The sequence below is a fragment of the Siniperca chuatsi genome, linkage group LG3 (assembly GCF_020085105.1).
Source record: "Siniperca chuatsi isolate FFG_IHB_CAS linkage group LG3, ASM2008510v1, whole genome shotgun sequence".
Taxonomy (NCBI): Eukaryota; Metazoa; Chordata; class Actinopteri; order Centrarchiformes; family Sinipercidae; genus Siniperca; species Siniperca chuatsi.
The window spans coordinates 29,777,206-29,793,646 of NC_058044.1; the positions used below are offsets into that span (position 1 = coordinate 29,777,206).

Consider the following 16,441-nt stretch of genomic DNA (forward strand, 5'->3'; position numbering starts at 1 on the left):
ATTATAGTTGGTTTTTATTCATAAAACAATATACACAGGACACACTTATTATTAACTCATAGCCTACTCAATTTTACAAAAACAAAAAAGATATCACAAAAAACATTTTCGTGAAGATCTTTTTTACAACAGAAATTGTCAAACAGAGGTGAAACTGATTATTAATTCCTACTTTGCAGTGCATTAATTGCTGGAACACATCATTAATGTTATTAGTTACACCTGTGCTTTTCCTGCTATGACAACTCAAAATGTCTACTGTGAAAAAGGCCTTTTAATCTGATTAATTTGGGAACGATAACAAAACAAGAGTGCTCTGATGCTAGGAAGGCTGTGTAACGTTTGACAGGGAAGGAAAAACAACAGTGATGGTTATCGAGCAAACAGCTCAGTCAAATCTAAAATATGACGAAGCCTATCTTGCTCTGGAGTTCACTGTCAGTGTAGCAGAACTTGCATTTTTATTTTGGCACAACAGAAACTAATGAAACTAATGTTGTTACCAGTTGATGAAACTGCATTTTTTTTGCTTCTAAAAGGCACGGAATGTTTGGGAACCACTGAATAAAACTATCAATCTTTTTTTTATTTTTTTTATTAATCAATTACTTGTTAAACTAGATAACAATTCCCATTATTATGGCTGGGTGTGGTGATATCATTGCCAATATGATGCCCGAGTCGTGGTACTGATACCAGAATAATACGTTTTAACCATGCTAGCAGCATCAGTGTTGTGCAAGTTCACACTTCACAAGAGCTAGCTCAAAGTTCAGTTCACACAGATTATAATGAACTAGTTCACGTTCGTAGTTCCCAAGTTTGAATTTTGAACTAAGTACACAGTACCAAAAAATTCACTAGTTCACGTTCATCTCTTCTGTTTTTTTCCTTTACAAAATGCTGTGAGTTTAACTTGGGTGGAGGAACTTTGCGGCTGTTGGCTCATCTTACCCTTTGTTAATGATTTCTTGTGATCATCATTCACTCGCAGATATTTCCCAAGACTGATCAGCTGCTTCAGCTCACTGTGTCATTTCAAAAAACTGTGACCCAAAACACCGGCCTGCCGGGTGCCGTAAAACACAGCGTGTGAGAGTCGTTAACTCTCGCGGGAGTAAACAGCGCTCACGTTCACTCCCGCAAGAGTTAAGTTCATTAGTTGCAAATGGATACGTTCAGTTCACCATTCACCAAAAGCATGAGCGTGTTCAATGAACAGTGTTCTTTTAGCGCATTCATGCACAACACTGAGCAGAACGGATGTAAGGATGGCAAAGTCAGTCTGTCCACTACTTTAGTCAAGACTGAAATATCTATAACAACTATTTAATGGATTACCATGAAATCTGATAGACATTCATGGTCCCCAGATGACGAACCCTACTGACTTGTACTGGAGATCCTCTGACTTTTCCTCTAGCGCCATCATGAGGTTGACATTTGTAGTTTTGAGTGAAATGTCTCAACAACTATTGGATGGATTGCCATGAAATTTGCAACAGATAATCAAGGTCCCTAGAGGATACATTTTAATGGTTTTGGTGATCCCTCAATAATTAATGTAGTGCCGTCATCAGGTAAAAATTTCAATTTGCCCGTTACTTTTATGACCAAATACCTGCAAACTACCATCTGTACTTTGTCTTTAATGCTAATAAGCAAAGATTGACATACTAACACGCAAAACTAAGATGGTAAACATGGTAAAAATTACCCGCTAAACATCAGCATGTTAGCATTGTCACAGTGAGCATGTTAGCATGCTGATGTTAGCATTTAGCTCAAAGCATCGCTGTGCCTAAGTACAGCCTCACAGAGCTACTGGCATGGTTGTAGCCTTAAGGGGCGATCACACAGAGATGTGCCACTAGTAACGCGTCACCAGAAAAAACATTGTTTTCCTGTGGTACGGGTGTGTGCTCCTCTCGCTATGTCAAACTTGGCCCAGGCAGCCAATCAAATCAAGCAAGAGGCGGGCTTTACTACTTTACCACTTTCTTCCTGTTGCTTGAGCAGCCAGGTGAATCTCTGGTGAGTATAATGCAGTTTACTATGCCGATAAATAGGCTAACTAGCTAGCTAGCTGTTGGACTGTGGGAGAGCTACGGAGCAGAGGCTCACACAGCCTCAGTCTTGTTTTCATATCTTTCTTAGAGAAATATAAACCCATTTCTGCAACCCTTTTTTTCATTTAGCAAAAGAAGCCAAACTTTTAGAATGTTTAATGTCGTCAAAACGCAACCAGTCGTACAAGAACTTTGCCTCAATAACATAGTCTAACACTGGCAAAATTATGCTTGAATCAGGAACTTTCTGATCAAAGAACAAATATACAAGGCTACACAAGGCCAGACATTCAATGCAAACTTTCAGTGCTTGGTTATTTTGCTCGGTACTAAAAAAGTATTGAGCTTCTATACTGCCCTGTCCATCATAAGTTCTCAGAACCTAGGATGACATCAATTCACTCATCAATTAATCGACTGTTCGTTTCAACACTACAGATGCCCTTTCCCCCAAAAGAACAGAGCACATGCAAAGCCGTCTAGCAGTCAGACCTGCCTCACAGTATGCACTGCAAACGATAAGATATTAACCCTTTCTGATGTCAGTACACAGTTTCAGAATAAAAAAAGTCCATTTAAAAGAAGGAATCCTGGAGGCATACAGTATACTGAAGTGAACAAAGAACAGGAGAAGCATGCTGGGAGCAGGCCTGGTTGGTTCCCACTGGGACAGGTACTGCAGAGGGTGAGCATGAAGTGGCCACAGCAAGCTCCCCAAAGCCTGTGCATGTGGGCTCGTGCTGCCAATCATTTGAAGCCTACACATAACACCCTGTCGCCCACACAGCACACACACACACACACACACACACACACACACACACAGATGTACATCTAACCCAGGCAAATTGGGGGGCTTTCAGCTTCACCATGGGGGTGACTGAGTGAGAACACAGTGCATCGGTCCCACTCCACAAGGCTATGAAAGAGGTAGCAATGGCAGACGTCGATCCTGGCAAGGACAAGTTCTTTTTTGTCTAAATTTCCAAAAAACACAGGTATTATCCTTTATCAGTGTTTAGCTTGTAGTCCTTGCTCTTGGGGGCAAATACACCAAGGGGCAGCATGTGCCCCTACTAAGGATTACTTCTACAGTATTGAGTACTGTATGCACACTTGGAGATAAGGGAATGAATAAATAAACAAGCGAGGAAGCCTTTAGCTTACAACACCACAACACGCTCCACCCAATCGCCTTCTCAGTAAGCTTATCACTCTTTTCAAATCTAATGCAGCAAAGTATATCCAGGGAATGTCAAAAATGTGCACTCATTAAATGAAGAGCCTGTCCAATAAATCTGCCAGGGAGAAATTACTGGCAGATTTGACCTTATCACAGCTATATCGGTATTGACATATTTGTCGATAAGTAACAAAATGCAGCAGTGAAACGCCATAGATATGTTTGAAAAATACATTCTGATTGGAGTTCAATTTGTTGACTTAAGTAATGGTTGGAAAACTTTCTTGTAGCTTGCACTGCATAGAGAGAAACAACAGAATACAACTAAATGAAGGAAACTCCATAACTTTTCAACTACCAAAAATGTATTTAAAGCTGCATTCAAAACTGAAAGCGCAGCATTGACAAATTGTCACCTTAAAAAGTTATGGTGAACATGTTAGCAAACAGCTGCCTATTTACACAACCGGCAGACAAAGTGCAACATTAGCATTTATTTGTCACGTTTCTGGCCACCTGACATTACATACTTTCCCACACCACACACTACATAATTAAATGTTTATCATAGTTGTCATAATTGTTTTGTGGGCTGCATATATATATATATAAAATTGTATTATTATTTTTAAATCTCAATTTAAATACATTTTTTTAAATGTATTTGTACTGTTGTTTATAGTTGCTACAGTATGGATACTAATTTCATTTCCAGTGAAGTTTACAGTTTAAAATTTACGGTTATATTTCAAGTTATATATTAGGCTTATTTTGTAAAATGTCCTGCTTAGTACATATCTCAAGGAGAACTCTTTAATAACCAAATTTGAGGAATTCGTATTTAAAATGTATATGTGTTATGTGTTTATATAGGTTTTCTATAAACTATGAAAGATCGATATTGGTTCTGGCCTCGGTTGGGCTCAAATCTGATGTATAATTACACCGAATTACACAGATGAGGTCAGTGGTAGTGGAAAATAAACCACAATTTCAAATATTCTGTCTTTGGACAATCCATGTTTCCTACTCAATTCACTAGACTCCTTTAAAAAAAACTGTGCTCTACATGAGAAGCAAGAGTGACTGCACAAAACAGAAGAGTAAATATCACCACCTAGTGGTTCAAAATGAGAAATAAAATGAGTCCTTGAAAAGTGGAATTACACTTCAGGAATGAATTCAAGTTGGGTAGAGAGCTGCAGCTAATTCGTTTTGGGTTTTTTCAGTAGCACAGAGGCAGAGTAAATGAGAACCAAAGTTCATTTTACATATTCGCTTTCAATATGTATAATAACTTGTTACTCTTAGCAAAAAATGTATCTTAGGCAAAACAATCTTAATTTAATATCCATTTACTAGCTTTTTTCTGAGCTTTTAATTGCATCTGGCAATAGAGCCATCTCCATGGCAACTGAGAAAATGCCATTCACTGATGTAAGACTGTGGAATACAGTTGAAAGCTCCAGTAAAGAAATTATGATTTCGGTTGAGATGTTTTTTGTCAAACTACTTTGCCCAAACCTTCATGCTCAATAATGTACCTGTTTGGGGTCTGTGGGACCAGCAGGTGATGTCAGTTCAACGGTAACAGGTCCGTCGTTTTGAATGTGGACCTGCATGTAGGCCCCAAACTTCCCGTCTAGAAACACAAGACGAAAGAGAGACGCATTTTACAAGCCATAAAGAACGAGAGGAAATCAGAAATAAATCAAAGACATTAGATAAACCCAAGTTTCATCTATTAGCATCACTGCCACAGTTAGCCTACAGTTCACTAAATCCAAGTAGCCCAGTGCATCCCAAATATTAATAGGCTGAAATCTGTTTGGCATTGGCAGTCGATGTTTCATAAGGATGTACAGCAGGATAACGTGAGACATTGGGGACAAAAGATGAAGGTGCTGTAGGAGGACAGAAGTTTCAACTTAAATGTTCTCCTTTCTTCCACTGGGTCCGCAAGATTAATGACACCATCTGCACAATGAAACCATGGGCTGCGGAGGAAAAGTGCTGCATCGTCATGTTTCCTCTCTGGGAGGTGTGTGTGTGTGTGTGTGGGGGGTAATTAGGAAGCCTTATGCCTCCCTTGCTGGGACAAGGTGTTCTCTGCACCTGCTCCCAGGTGGGCTGACCCAATTCACTGCCACTGTCACCGCCACAGCGTCACCTCCCGCCCCCAAAAAAGCCATACAATGAGATGGGAATACAGGCGGTTAAATAGCAGGGGGACAGGGCACTCATCCAAACTTTACAAAATGCATGAATTTAGTGTTTTATTAGCTCTAAGATCCAACAGCAGCAGGAACACACCGCTGTAGGACTATAAAAGACTGCTCAGTCATCGGTTCACCCACCCTTAATGAGCTCTGGCTTGTATGCACTCCTCATGTTCTCCATGATGCTGTCGTAGAAGGGCTGGGCCAACTCTGCAGGCATCGCTGAGTGGAAGTCTGGCTTGTTGCCTTTCAGTATACACTGCAGTGTGAACTGGCTCACACACAGCACCTCAAAGTCCCTGTCCATGACACTTTTGCTCCACGCTCGGCCGTTCTCGTCTTCAAACAGCCGCAGGTTCAGGATCTTGCGTACTCTGAAAACGCACGAGGAAAAGCGGTGAGGAATCGATCTGTCTGCATCTGTGACAATCACTCTGATCAATTTGGTCAATATTGGCTGCATACTTATTGGTTTTATTTGAAGGGACCACACTGGCCTTTTGCCTGTTATATCCTATTAATGCTGAACAAAATAACAAAACAAAAATACATTCAAATATGTCAAAAATAGCAGTGTGGTTTTCAAAATGGTTAGCTATAATGTAAACAGGGCCAAAGCCAAGACTGAAATACTGAGTCCCCCAACACAAGTCCAACCACCCTTTTTTTTTGAAGATGAAGCTCTCTGATTTTCTTATTATGATTTAGATTTTTCATATCTTATTTATTTCAATAACCGATCAATTGTTTGCTGTTTACACCTTCTGTGAAATTGTATTCCCAGCACGAAGGTCTAAAACTCTGTAACATTTTATTTGTAGAATATATACTGTATGAATGTAAAGACCCCAAATTCACAAAAACAAAACAAAGAAGCATCATTATTAATTCAATTATTAATTAAAAAATAAAATAAAAATACAGAGGACAAGACCTTAGTGCCCTCAGTGGTGTCTACGGCCCTGGATGTAAAACATCTGTAAATGGTTTAAAACATGCAAAAGCTCCTTACTGTATATGGTGTTATGGCCCTTTAATGGTAAAACTATAACCCGACCAATACAGGACTTTTGAGGTCCATACTGATATTTGAGAATTTAAAAAAAAAATCAGATGACAATATATCGACCAATATTCATTTTTTCACATAAACACCCAACAAACAATTTTGATGTTAACGTTGGTCCTTTAAATTTGTGCTATAAATATGTACTTAATGGGACATTTTAAAGTTGAAAAACAAACTTATAATCAGTGTTCTCTGGTGGACAAACTATGGAACGGAGACACTGTTTCAAAGCTACCTCTGACACATCTTCAGCATTTCTGTACGATGATTCCAAACTCATTAACTGATTCCTGCTCATAACACAAACACATTTTTCTGACACAAATGTTTAAACAGTGATTTCAAATCCAGTCAGGGTTCTGTCCCACACACACACACACACACACACTCACATGTAGTCAGCATCCCTCTGGGTGTCCTCCACTGATATACCCAGCAGTACACACAGTCCTCGTCCTATTGAACTGATCTGTTCTTCTCCTACTGCAGGAAAACAGGAGAAGGTTGATGAGTGAGTGAGGTGGAGCTGTGGTCATTCAGTGACAAGCAGCCAAGGCTGACAGGTGACAGATGAATGACATCACTGCGTGTGGAGCTGTTTTATACAGTCTAAGTTATGGTGTGGAGGAAAGGAGCCAGCAGTCAGGACTGTCATTCAGCTGTCAACCACCGACATCGTTCGTCATTTGCGCGGTGAAATAACCTTTACTGGTTTCCACCGAGCTTGAACACCCAGCCAGCAGTGCTCTGTCTGGACTCCGGTGCCTCATTCGTTTCGCTGGGAGTGCTAATGCTAACCCAGCTAGGTTAGCTAACATGCATGGTAAGCGACGTTAACAAATGACAGCTATTAGCCTCGGTTTAACGACACTATCAAAGGCGTCAAAGCATGGCAGCTTCGCTCAGTTCAAAACAGACTCTTACCTGTCACAGTCGCCTTGGTGACCCTCTGAACGATAGCTTTCATTGTTTTGGTTCTATCGGGGAACACGCTCTCAACTTCCGAGGACTCACGGCGTGGACGGGACGGTGTCGCCCTCTAGCGGCCGAAGCACGCAGTACATCTTCTCTGCTTCCGGAGGTTTGCTGGGATAAAAAGGCTCTTTTTTAGCAAGTTTCTGATTTGTACAGAAGTGGAAAGTAACTAAGTATATTTACTTTAATTACTGTACAATTCTGAGGTATTTTACCTGGGTATTTTAACGTCATGCTACCTTATACTCCACTAGATTTTAGAGGGAAATATTGAAATTATTGTACTTTTAAGTCAATTTTTTCTCATAATACTTATGTACATTTACTTGTGTAAAATTTTGAAGGCATGACTTTCACTTGTAATGGAGTATTTTTACAGTGTCGTATTTCTTTACTTACTTAAGTAAACGATCTGAATACTGACTCTGAATACTAAGGTAGTGGTTGTAACAGCAACCCCTAATTGTGAATGTTTGTAAATTACATGCACTATGTAATACTATGTATTCCAGCAATAATGCCATAAAAATTTGATTTCATAATATGAACACCAACAATATTACAATAAAGCACACTGGGTGATCAGAAAATCAAAAAATGTAATACAATAGCCAAGTAATAAATACTAGCTTACTTATATTGAGATTTATTCGTTGTTTTTATGTAGATTAAATTCTGTTGTACATTTTGAAGCTGCACTTTGTGGTGGTGTTTGACAGCATTATATTTAAAAAAGGTGCTTCTACTATGTTTTCTACCTCATAGACCTTTTGGAAGACATTTTGATATGTCACAGTAGGAAAAGCTGCTGTGTAAATAATCAAATTAATGACGGATGAATTCCACTTCCACTTGAATAGAATGCATCCATGGCTAATGTTATTAGTAACACCTGTGGTTTTCCTACTGTGACAAGTCAAAATGTCTGCTGTGAAAAAGTCTACTGAGATACTGTGGCTGGAGAAGCAAAAAAAAAAAAAATAAAATACTAGAAACACCCTATAATTTAATCTGATCCAACACCACACACTGGAGCACCAAACATGTCCACAGAATTGAAACACCCCCCTCTCTGGTGCAGTGTCAACACTTTCACAAAGGTAGCGCTTGTTTCAAGATTGCTGTCTCAGTCCTCACTCAGGATAATGACAAGATCTCTATATTGCTCTTCCAAACAGCATGTAGTAGTAGCAGCAGTACTGAACGGTTCCATGTTAACCAGAGAACCTGCTGGCCACAGTATTATGGTACGATACCTGCTATGCTCACAGAGTCAGAGGAAATCTGTATGTTTAAACAAGAGTTTATTTAAACATCATAGTGGCTGTGGCAACTTTGTATTGTGGACAGTAGTGTGGATGAAGCTGACAGGAATATTACTCAATATTGTTTTTTTTTTTGTCCATTAGCGTCCAAACACAATGGCAGCTCCCTCCGACCTGGGCAGGTGATACCACACTGGAATTTCCTTCACAAACCATAATAATGTTCTCGCACAAAAACACAACTTCATAGTGCATCATTCAAAGTCCTCATGAGCAAATCTTAATGTCCATTGTCCTTTACACAGATGCAGCTACTTTCCACTGTCTCCACTCCCAGGTTCACTACTGAAGGATTTGATGAAATTGTAGATCCTCGTGCTGTACGGGACAAAGTCCTTCTTGTAGGTGATGACCGTTTTGGTGTGAGCAGTCTGGTAGACAACTTCATTTGGATCTTTTGGCTCTTGCACCGCTTCTTCTTTTTTCACTAAGGTGGAGAGGCATAATAAGAAATGATTTAGTTATCACTTACTACTGATATCAAATAAAAGGTAAACTGCTTTTATATTAGTGTTCACAATGTAAAAAATGTTCCATTACAATTAAAAGTCCTGCATTCAAACTTTTACTTATGTAAAAGTGCAGATGTATTATCAGCTAAATCTACTTTAGGTATCCAGAGTAAAAGCTCTCATTAAACAGAAAGCTCCCTGTTGGTGCTTATTATTATTATTAATCAGCCATTATATCATTGGGCTGTTATTACTGATGCATTAACATGTACGCATCATTGTAATGTTGTAGCCGTATATTAGTGTATAATGTATAAATAATGTATATAATTGTATAAAAATGTATAAAATCGTAATCTCCAAAGTAACTATAGAACTAGAAGTGAATGTCATTTTAAAAATTGTACAGTAATTGCTGTATTTAGTTACTTTACATCACTGGACACAACACTATTTGATAACAGCGTCACCACAGATTTTAAAAAATATATAGACAGTTATATGGGTTAACGTTAATGCATAACAAAATTACTTGCACCTTGATTAGAGATCAGCACTAGCCTACTTAAAACAGTGAACGGCGGACAAGATATTTAAAGGTTAATATGTATAATACGATTCCATTAAAAGTCTGTTTTAAGTTTTACTAGGAAGAAAAGTAAGCAAATATATTACACCCACTTAGCCAACACAGTTTATTACAGTAACTAAGGACATTACGCCTCCTAACTAGCAGAATAAACACCATGTAGACTTCAGCATGTCACACTGGTTGTTCACAGTGCACACCACAGTGACTTTAGTCTCACTCACCGGGCTTGTCCTCATAACGACCCGTGTATTTGAAGAACGCGTATGAACCTATCATGGTCCAGATGCCAACAGCATACACTGCGGACACTCTTGTGTTCCACCTCACCAGATCTTTGAACTTCATGGCCGCGGTCTGCTCTGTTAAACGGGTTTGTTTGTCTATTGATGCAAAGTGTTGGGATATCTGTAGCCATTCAGGGCGCCGCCATGACAGTCAACCCGGAAGTACAACTGATAGACTTACGGGGCTAGTTTAAACTGTGAAGCTGTTAAAATCCAGTAGGTGGCGGTAATGCGCAATTAGGGACGCCAACCACCATAAAACTCAACAGAAGAAGAAGAAGAAAAAGAAAAAGAAGAAGAAGAAGATTTACGGGGCGTAGTCAAGTCTGTTTATAGCAGTAATATCGCAATAACAAACGTTTTTTCATTGTCAAAAAATGGAAAAATAAGCATTTTTACTTTTCCAATTCTATATGTAACATGTACACTTTTAAAACGTTTTAACAAACAAACACGAAACATGAGCGAAGGGCCACATTTGTGTTATCATTCCAAAATCAACGCTAAAAAACAGTTGATTCGTGTTAGAGGGTGTGGGTGAATATACAGTATACACCCACACATACTTGCGCCCACAGGAGCACATACTGCTGATAATACATATATGTGTGTATACAAAAACATAGAAGGTACCACATTTAAAAAACAACAACATTTTTTTTGAATGTGACAACAATGTCAAAAGTGTTCAAGTACGACTCCCATTTTAAGAGAATACATTTTCTTACATAGACTGACAAGATCAGAAAGAGTTTCCCCCCTGTGCTTAATATGTGTAAAGACTGCATCTGACATGCCAAGCAACATTATTATTAAGTGCTGTCATGTCTATAGCTAGCGATAAATGAGTCCGCTGATATTTTTGTGGTGGCACCACAGAACTTACATCCTTGGAATCCACCATTTGCATTATGTTCATCCACGACCTGGTCGTGTGATTCCATTAATAATAATAAACATAATCATGTTGACTATTGACTTACTTTGCATGTAAAGATCTGTGAGTGGGTTAATGGGGAAATTCCACATGTATTAAAAAACATGGACTGACTCCAAATCCATCTACAGATACTTGCCAAGAAGTATTTGAATATGGCACCACGATTAGATTTGTGAAAAACAAGAAATGTGTAAAAAAAAAAAAAAAAAAATACTATAGTACTTTTGTAAATACATATATGCAAACAATTATGTTTGTTATTGATTTTATTTTTTTGATACTCACTAGTTATATCCCAGTTTTGTTTGTATGATGTATGTATGTTCTGCTCTGTTAAATGCAAATAAATTAAATCCATTTTTTAAAATGCAATTAAATTAAAGATATGTGTGAAGGGGAAAGGAGCTGAAGAGAGTCCCTTGACGTTGCTGGAGCACCTGCCCATCATGTATTAGATATGAGTCACACCACAGTTATGGCTCTGATTTATTAGCCTAGTGCTCACAGTACGTGAGATGAAGGTCAACCTGACACGCCTTGTAGCTACTCTGAAATACTGCATGCACTTTTCACCTCTGAACTGCAACATGTATGGATCTCTGTGACTTGTGATTTATTGGAAATTGTAGCAGACAGCAGACTGTCCTCTCGTACCATACCAACACAAATGATGGATTTGATTTGTACAGCAAAGGGGAGAGCTTTAGACTTGGACTTAAGTGAGGTTTGACTTACTTGACTTGAAAACCAAAAACATTAAAATCTCATATTTTTGCTCGGGACAATCCTAGCCATGTCTTCAATGTTAGTATTTTTTCTGGGAATGTGGGGACCCACAGTGCAGTTAACATTTTATAATGTAAAAGTACACTTAGTGTTTTTTTTACATGCAAATACCTTTTTTTTTCGCTCAGTGCCAATAAATCTGCCTATTAGGCAAAGAGAAATAAAGAATATACAAAAGTTTAAATACAACACTCTTCATGGTCCTACATTGCTAACTCTCTTGTTAATTACTTGCCTTCAAGAACACTGCGATCATCTGCTGCTGGTTTACTGGAGGTTCCCAGAAACAGCCAAAAGAAAATTGGGGATGCAGCCTTTGTCAATTATGCCCCAAAGCTGTGGAACACACTACTTGTAGATATCAGGGAAGCTAGCTCGCTAAATATTTTTAAAAGAAAGCTAAAAAGTTATTTTTCACGTTAGCCTTTAACTAGATATGACTTTCCTGATACAGGCACGAAACTCTTTTTGCTCTTTGCTTCGCATTTATGCACTGCTGCACTTCTTTTAAAATGCTGTATTTTACTAGATTTTATGCATTTTATGTATTCTACTTTACTTTACTTCTATCCCTGTTTTCATGTTCGTTCTATCGTTTTTTATGTGAAGCACTCGGTGCATGTATTTTCTTTGTTGTAAAGCACTTTGAGCTGCTTTTCTTGTATGAAAGGTGCTATACAAATAACGTTTTTTATTATTATTATTATAAACTGCTTTAAGGCTGCCATAAAGGAAACTCTGGATGAAATGACCGTGTAAAACATGTTTTACAGACTTTTCTTAGGCCGTGACCTCATGTAGGATCCTAGTGGCCTGAAGCGAGAAGCTCTTCCTAAACCTCAGTGCTGGCCTGGTGTATTCGGTACCTTCTTGGGACTCACTCCAAATAAACTACAGTGTGTGTTCATGGTAATGAAGGAACGTGCCGTCACCCAGTGTAACAGTGTGGCTCATTTATGTGTTTTTAACAGTTTTTGGACAACAATGGAGCTCTGTGGCACAGAGGACGACAGAGAAATAAGATATATCAGGCTTTGGTTACACACACAGTACTTGTTAGTAAGATGAATGAATCATTGGTTTTTGGTCTTTTCATGGGATTCGTTGACAATAAGAACAATTCAGAATATCACCAGACCTATCCTTAAAAACAGTTCTGGAAAAGGTCATTTTTGGGACATCTGTGCGACCTGGGGAATATGACACACCAGCCACTTGTGTGGGAGGGTTGCTAACAGTGAGTCACTCACAATCGTCTCTAAAAAATTTCATACAAAATGTGTTTCAGCTGCAGAGATGCTATGAAACACCCGTGGCTGGCTGGTTGCCTGTACAAGAGGGCGAAGATTATGATTCATACAAAAATGTGTGGCTGTTTGTGTGACTTTCACTAGGATACTGTTGGCACTAAGCACTAAAAGTTTAGACTTTTGATGAAGTTGTCAACATTATTAAATGGTGTCCAAATGATTTTATTATCTTCTTACATTTAAAAAGGGCTTTGTGTTTACAGGTGGGATGTTAAAATGCCTGGAGCAATGTTTTGTATCCTTTGTTTTGACTGGTGGTGATGCTGCTGGTTGTAGATGGCACCATAAGAAAAAGTTCACTTCCACAATATTTAGAGACTGGCATGTGTTAGGTGCAGGAGGTTGAGAAATGTTATATATATATACATATATACGTATCCATGCCAACATTTTCACCACAACATTTTTTCTAGAAGTGTATTTAATTGTTCATCAGTTTCTGAAAACCTTTCATATGTTCACAGTTTCTTTTAAAGATATCTATATATTTACCCAGGCTAGGTTTTATTTGGAACTTGGAGCTATTATTTTTTATCTCCTGGAGGCCCTGAAGCATGTAGGTGAAGATCCACACTTGCCGCCACTAAAACATACCTGACTAATAGTGTTTCGCCCTTAGGTGTGGGGGTTTTACATGCCACTCATTCATTTCTCCCTGAACTATGCATTTTTGAAGCAGTCTGAGGATGGACGACTGGCTGGAAGGCTGAAAACTCAAATACTTCCCATCAGGGGTTTTACAATGGCATCTTAACTATTTTAGCCTGGCCAAGACCAAAACAAAGCCTCTACCTTGCCAGTTGAAAGTTGAAAGTCAAATGAATGAGTGGAAAACACAGGAAAGTTGACATAAGAGAGAAGAAAAAACATCATACCATGTTGTTATTTGATTGCTGTTAAATCAACAGACATTTCAAACACGTCATATTAGTAGCGTCCGTGTCACTAAAGAATTCATTCAAGATGGTTTCAGACTTCAAGCAACAGATGTAATTATACCAAAAGGTCACATAGCCATCACAGGATCGGAAATACTTCTAGATTGAGTTTTATATTGTTTAAGATGTCTATGTTAAAGTCTTCTTGTTTCTGACCTCTGTTTTTTTGTCTTTCGATCACACCATATATAAATATATAAATCTAACGTAAAATAAAATCTCGCCTTGAGCTTAATTTCTTAAAGGTTACAGATTTTAATATGTTGAGGGACATTTGCATGATAATCCAGGCTCCAGAATCCATGTATACCAACATACAATATGTAGCCTATGGGCCCTATAGATTTATGTCAGTCAAATCCGCATATCAACACTGTTGCTAATGATTGATGAATGAAGGTGTAAGAATTAAATTTGTTAGTGCTCTCCTAAAATGTGAATTTAACCAACATATGAACACCAATCTAGCTACAAGAGGTTAAAGCTGCCCTAACAGTGGTTCAAATGGATAAAACATCTTTGGGCTCATGGTTTTGGTTTTACGCCCGCAATTTTACTGTTTTGGTTCACCGCTCTCATTAAGTTCATTTCAGCAAAAAAACAAAAAGCTCTAATAAACTGATTGTATGCTACCTGCCCAGCACCAAACAGCAGACAAAGTTAGCAACTAGCCGGTGAACATAGTGGAGCAGCAGGGCCAAGCTCCAACTGTAGCCATAGCACTGGCTGTGACCACTAGCATATGGCTGGCTGTAGGCTACCCGGCTGTGAGGATGGGCGCAGGTTAAGCGCTGCTGAAAAAAACTTAGTAACGTATTAGGTAAAAGTTTTGGTCAACCTAATGATAAATGTATTATGTTAACTGAATGTAAGTTAGCTAGAACTGTGGTGGTATTCATTTTATTACTGTAGTTAACGTTAGCTAGTCTGTTAGCCAGCAGGTTTAGAATGACATGCTTGTAAACTGGTAACATTAGCGTTACTCAATGTTGTGATGAGATGGCGGTTGAAAGTATAAAGTATATAAAATGAAAATCTGCCACAAGTTTATCATTGCAGCCAATTTTTTGCTAATTATTATGACAGGTTGTGCTGTAGTTTAGTGTGATTATGGCTATGGCTGGAACGTTAGCCATTGCTGTGGCTGTTTTGATTAGCAAGGCTGCGACACAGATTTTTAACTAACTAGGTTGACTGAACTCCTGAGCTGTACTGGTAACACATCTGACATATCACATAACAGTAGAAGTTTCGTATCCTGGCATAAGTGTCTGGCTTTACTGTCAATGTTATCTTATTTGCTGTAAGAGTAGCTTAAATGTTTTCCAGGCCGGTAGTATAAAAGCCACATGTAACTCCTAGTCAGCAGTGAAATGATGGAAACTCATCTCAACTGCGTTTTTGTTGAATTGTTTCCAACAGGTGAGTGTTTTTCTAGTCTGTTTTTAATCTCCTCTGTTTTGTTTTCGCTGCTCCTTCTCAATATAAGAGGATTTTGACTTTTTTTTTCTTGAAGTCGTGTACCTGTGATGCATTTCTCAGCTCCAGTGAGAAAGAATATAAACCAGGTGGGAGTGTGGTGCCAGGCTCAGTGTGCGAGTCAGGCCTCATTGCCACTGTAAAGCTCAAAGCACATAAACAAAGTCATCAAATTCCCAACATAACAACTTTGTCCTTTTGCAAAGGACGCTTGTGTCTTTTATAAAGAAGCAGTATTTGTATATAATTTATACTCACAATTCACCCTTCTTTATGAAATGGATTTGTGAATCTGACTATCAATTTGTCTTGACGAGGAGTTTGCTCAGGTCTGTTGCCTATTACAAAAACCAAAAAGACATTTAGAGACACTGAGGAATCTGCTGCTGAATCACGATCCTCACAAGTGACAGCGCTTGCTTCACCTTTTGTAAAAACAGGTAGAAGAAAATGCGCCGTTGTTTTGTCCATGCTTCAAAAGAAACTATTTCACTTTTGCTTTCCAATAATATTCAGCACAGTTCAGGCCTCTGAGATTCAAGGTCACGCTCCTTTAAAATGTATGACTCACAAAGCATGTTCACCTAGTCTTCGCACGTTAAACAAGCATGTTATTATAGAAACAAACATAATTAGTAATACAGTAGTGCAACACATTGTTCAATCACTTTTACTTTACTCTTTCTGCCAGTCTTTTACTCTTTCATTCACTGAGCCCAGGGCTATTTTTCCTGTACTGTCTAAACAGTGAGCCTGAACTAACGGCCCCTTCCACTTTGTTGGAACTTGTCGACTGAAGCTATGAGTCAGACAAAGCTAA

The 16,441-nt window shown here is 38.6% G+C and overlaps 2 protein-coding genes across 4 annotated transcripts in view; both read right to left on the minus strand.

Annotated features, from left to right (window-relative positions):
• The window catches only part of dtd1 (D-aminoacyl-tRNA deacylase 1), an 18,905-nt gene extending 11,287 nt beyond the window's left edge, over positions 1-7,618 (minus strand). For all 3 annotated transcript variants that reach the window (XR_006377498.1, XM_044190786.1, XM_044190787.1), the window contains exons 1-4: positions 7,465-7,618; positions 6,933-7,023; positions 5,610-5,845; positions 4,797-4,894 (exon numbers count right to left, since the gene is read on the minus strand). Coding sequence is in view for 2 of the 3 variants with exons in the window: in XM_044190786.1 (XP_044046721.1) it covers positions 4,797-4,894; positions 5,610-5,845; positions 6,933-7,023; positions 7,465-7,507 (468 nt within the window). In the remaining variant the exon portion in view is untranslated. The remainder of the gene's footprint in view (positions 1-4,796; positions 4,895-5,609; positions 5,846-6,932; positions 7,024-7,464) is intronic.
• Positions 7,619-8,802: 1,184 nt separating this feature from the next.
• On the minus strand, positions 8,803-10,453 carry LOC122873709 (small integral membrane protein 26-like). Its single transcript, XM_044190788.1, has 2 exons — positions 10,106-10,453; positions 8,803-9,267 (listed from the first exon to the last, which is right to left on the minus strand). The coding sequence occupies exons 1-2, from the start codon at positions 10,227-10,229 to the stop codon at positions 9,092-9,094; spliced, it is 300 nt and encodes a 99-aa protein (XP_044046723.1). The 5' UTR covers positions 10,230-10,453; the 3' UTR covers positions 8,803-9,091.
• Between the last annotated feature and the right edge of the window lie 5,988 nt (positions 10,454-16,441).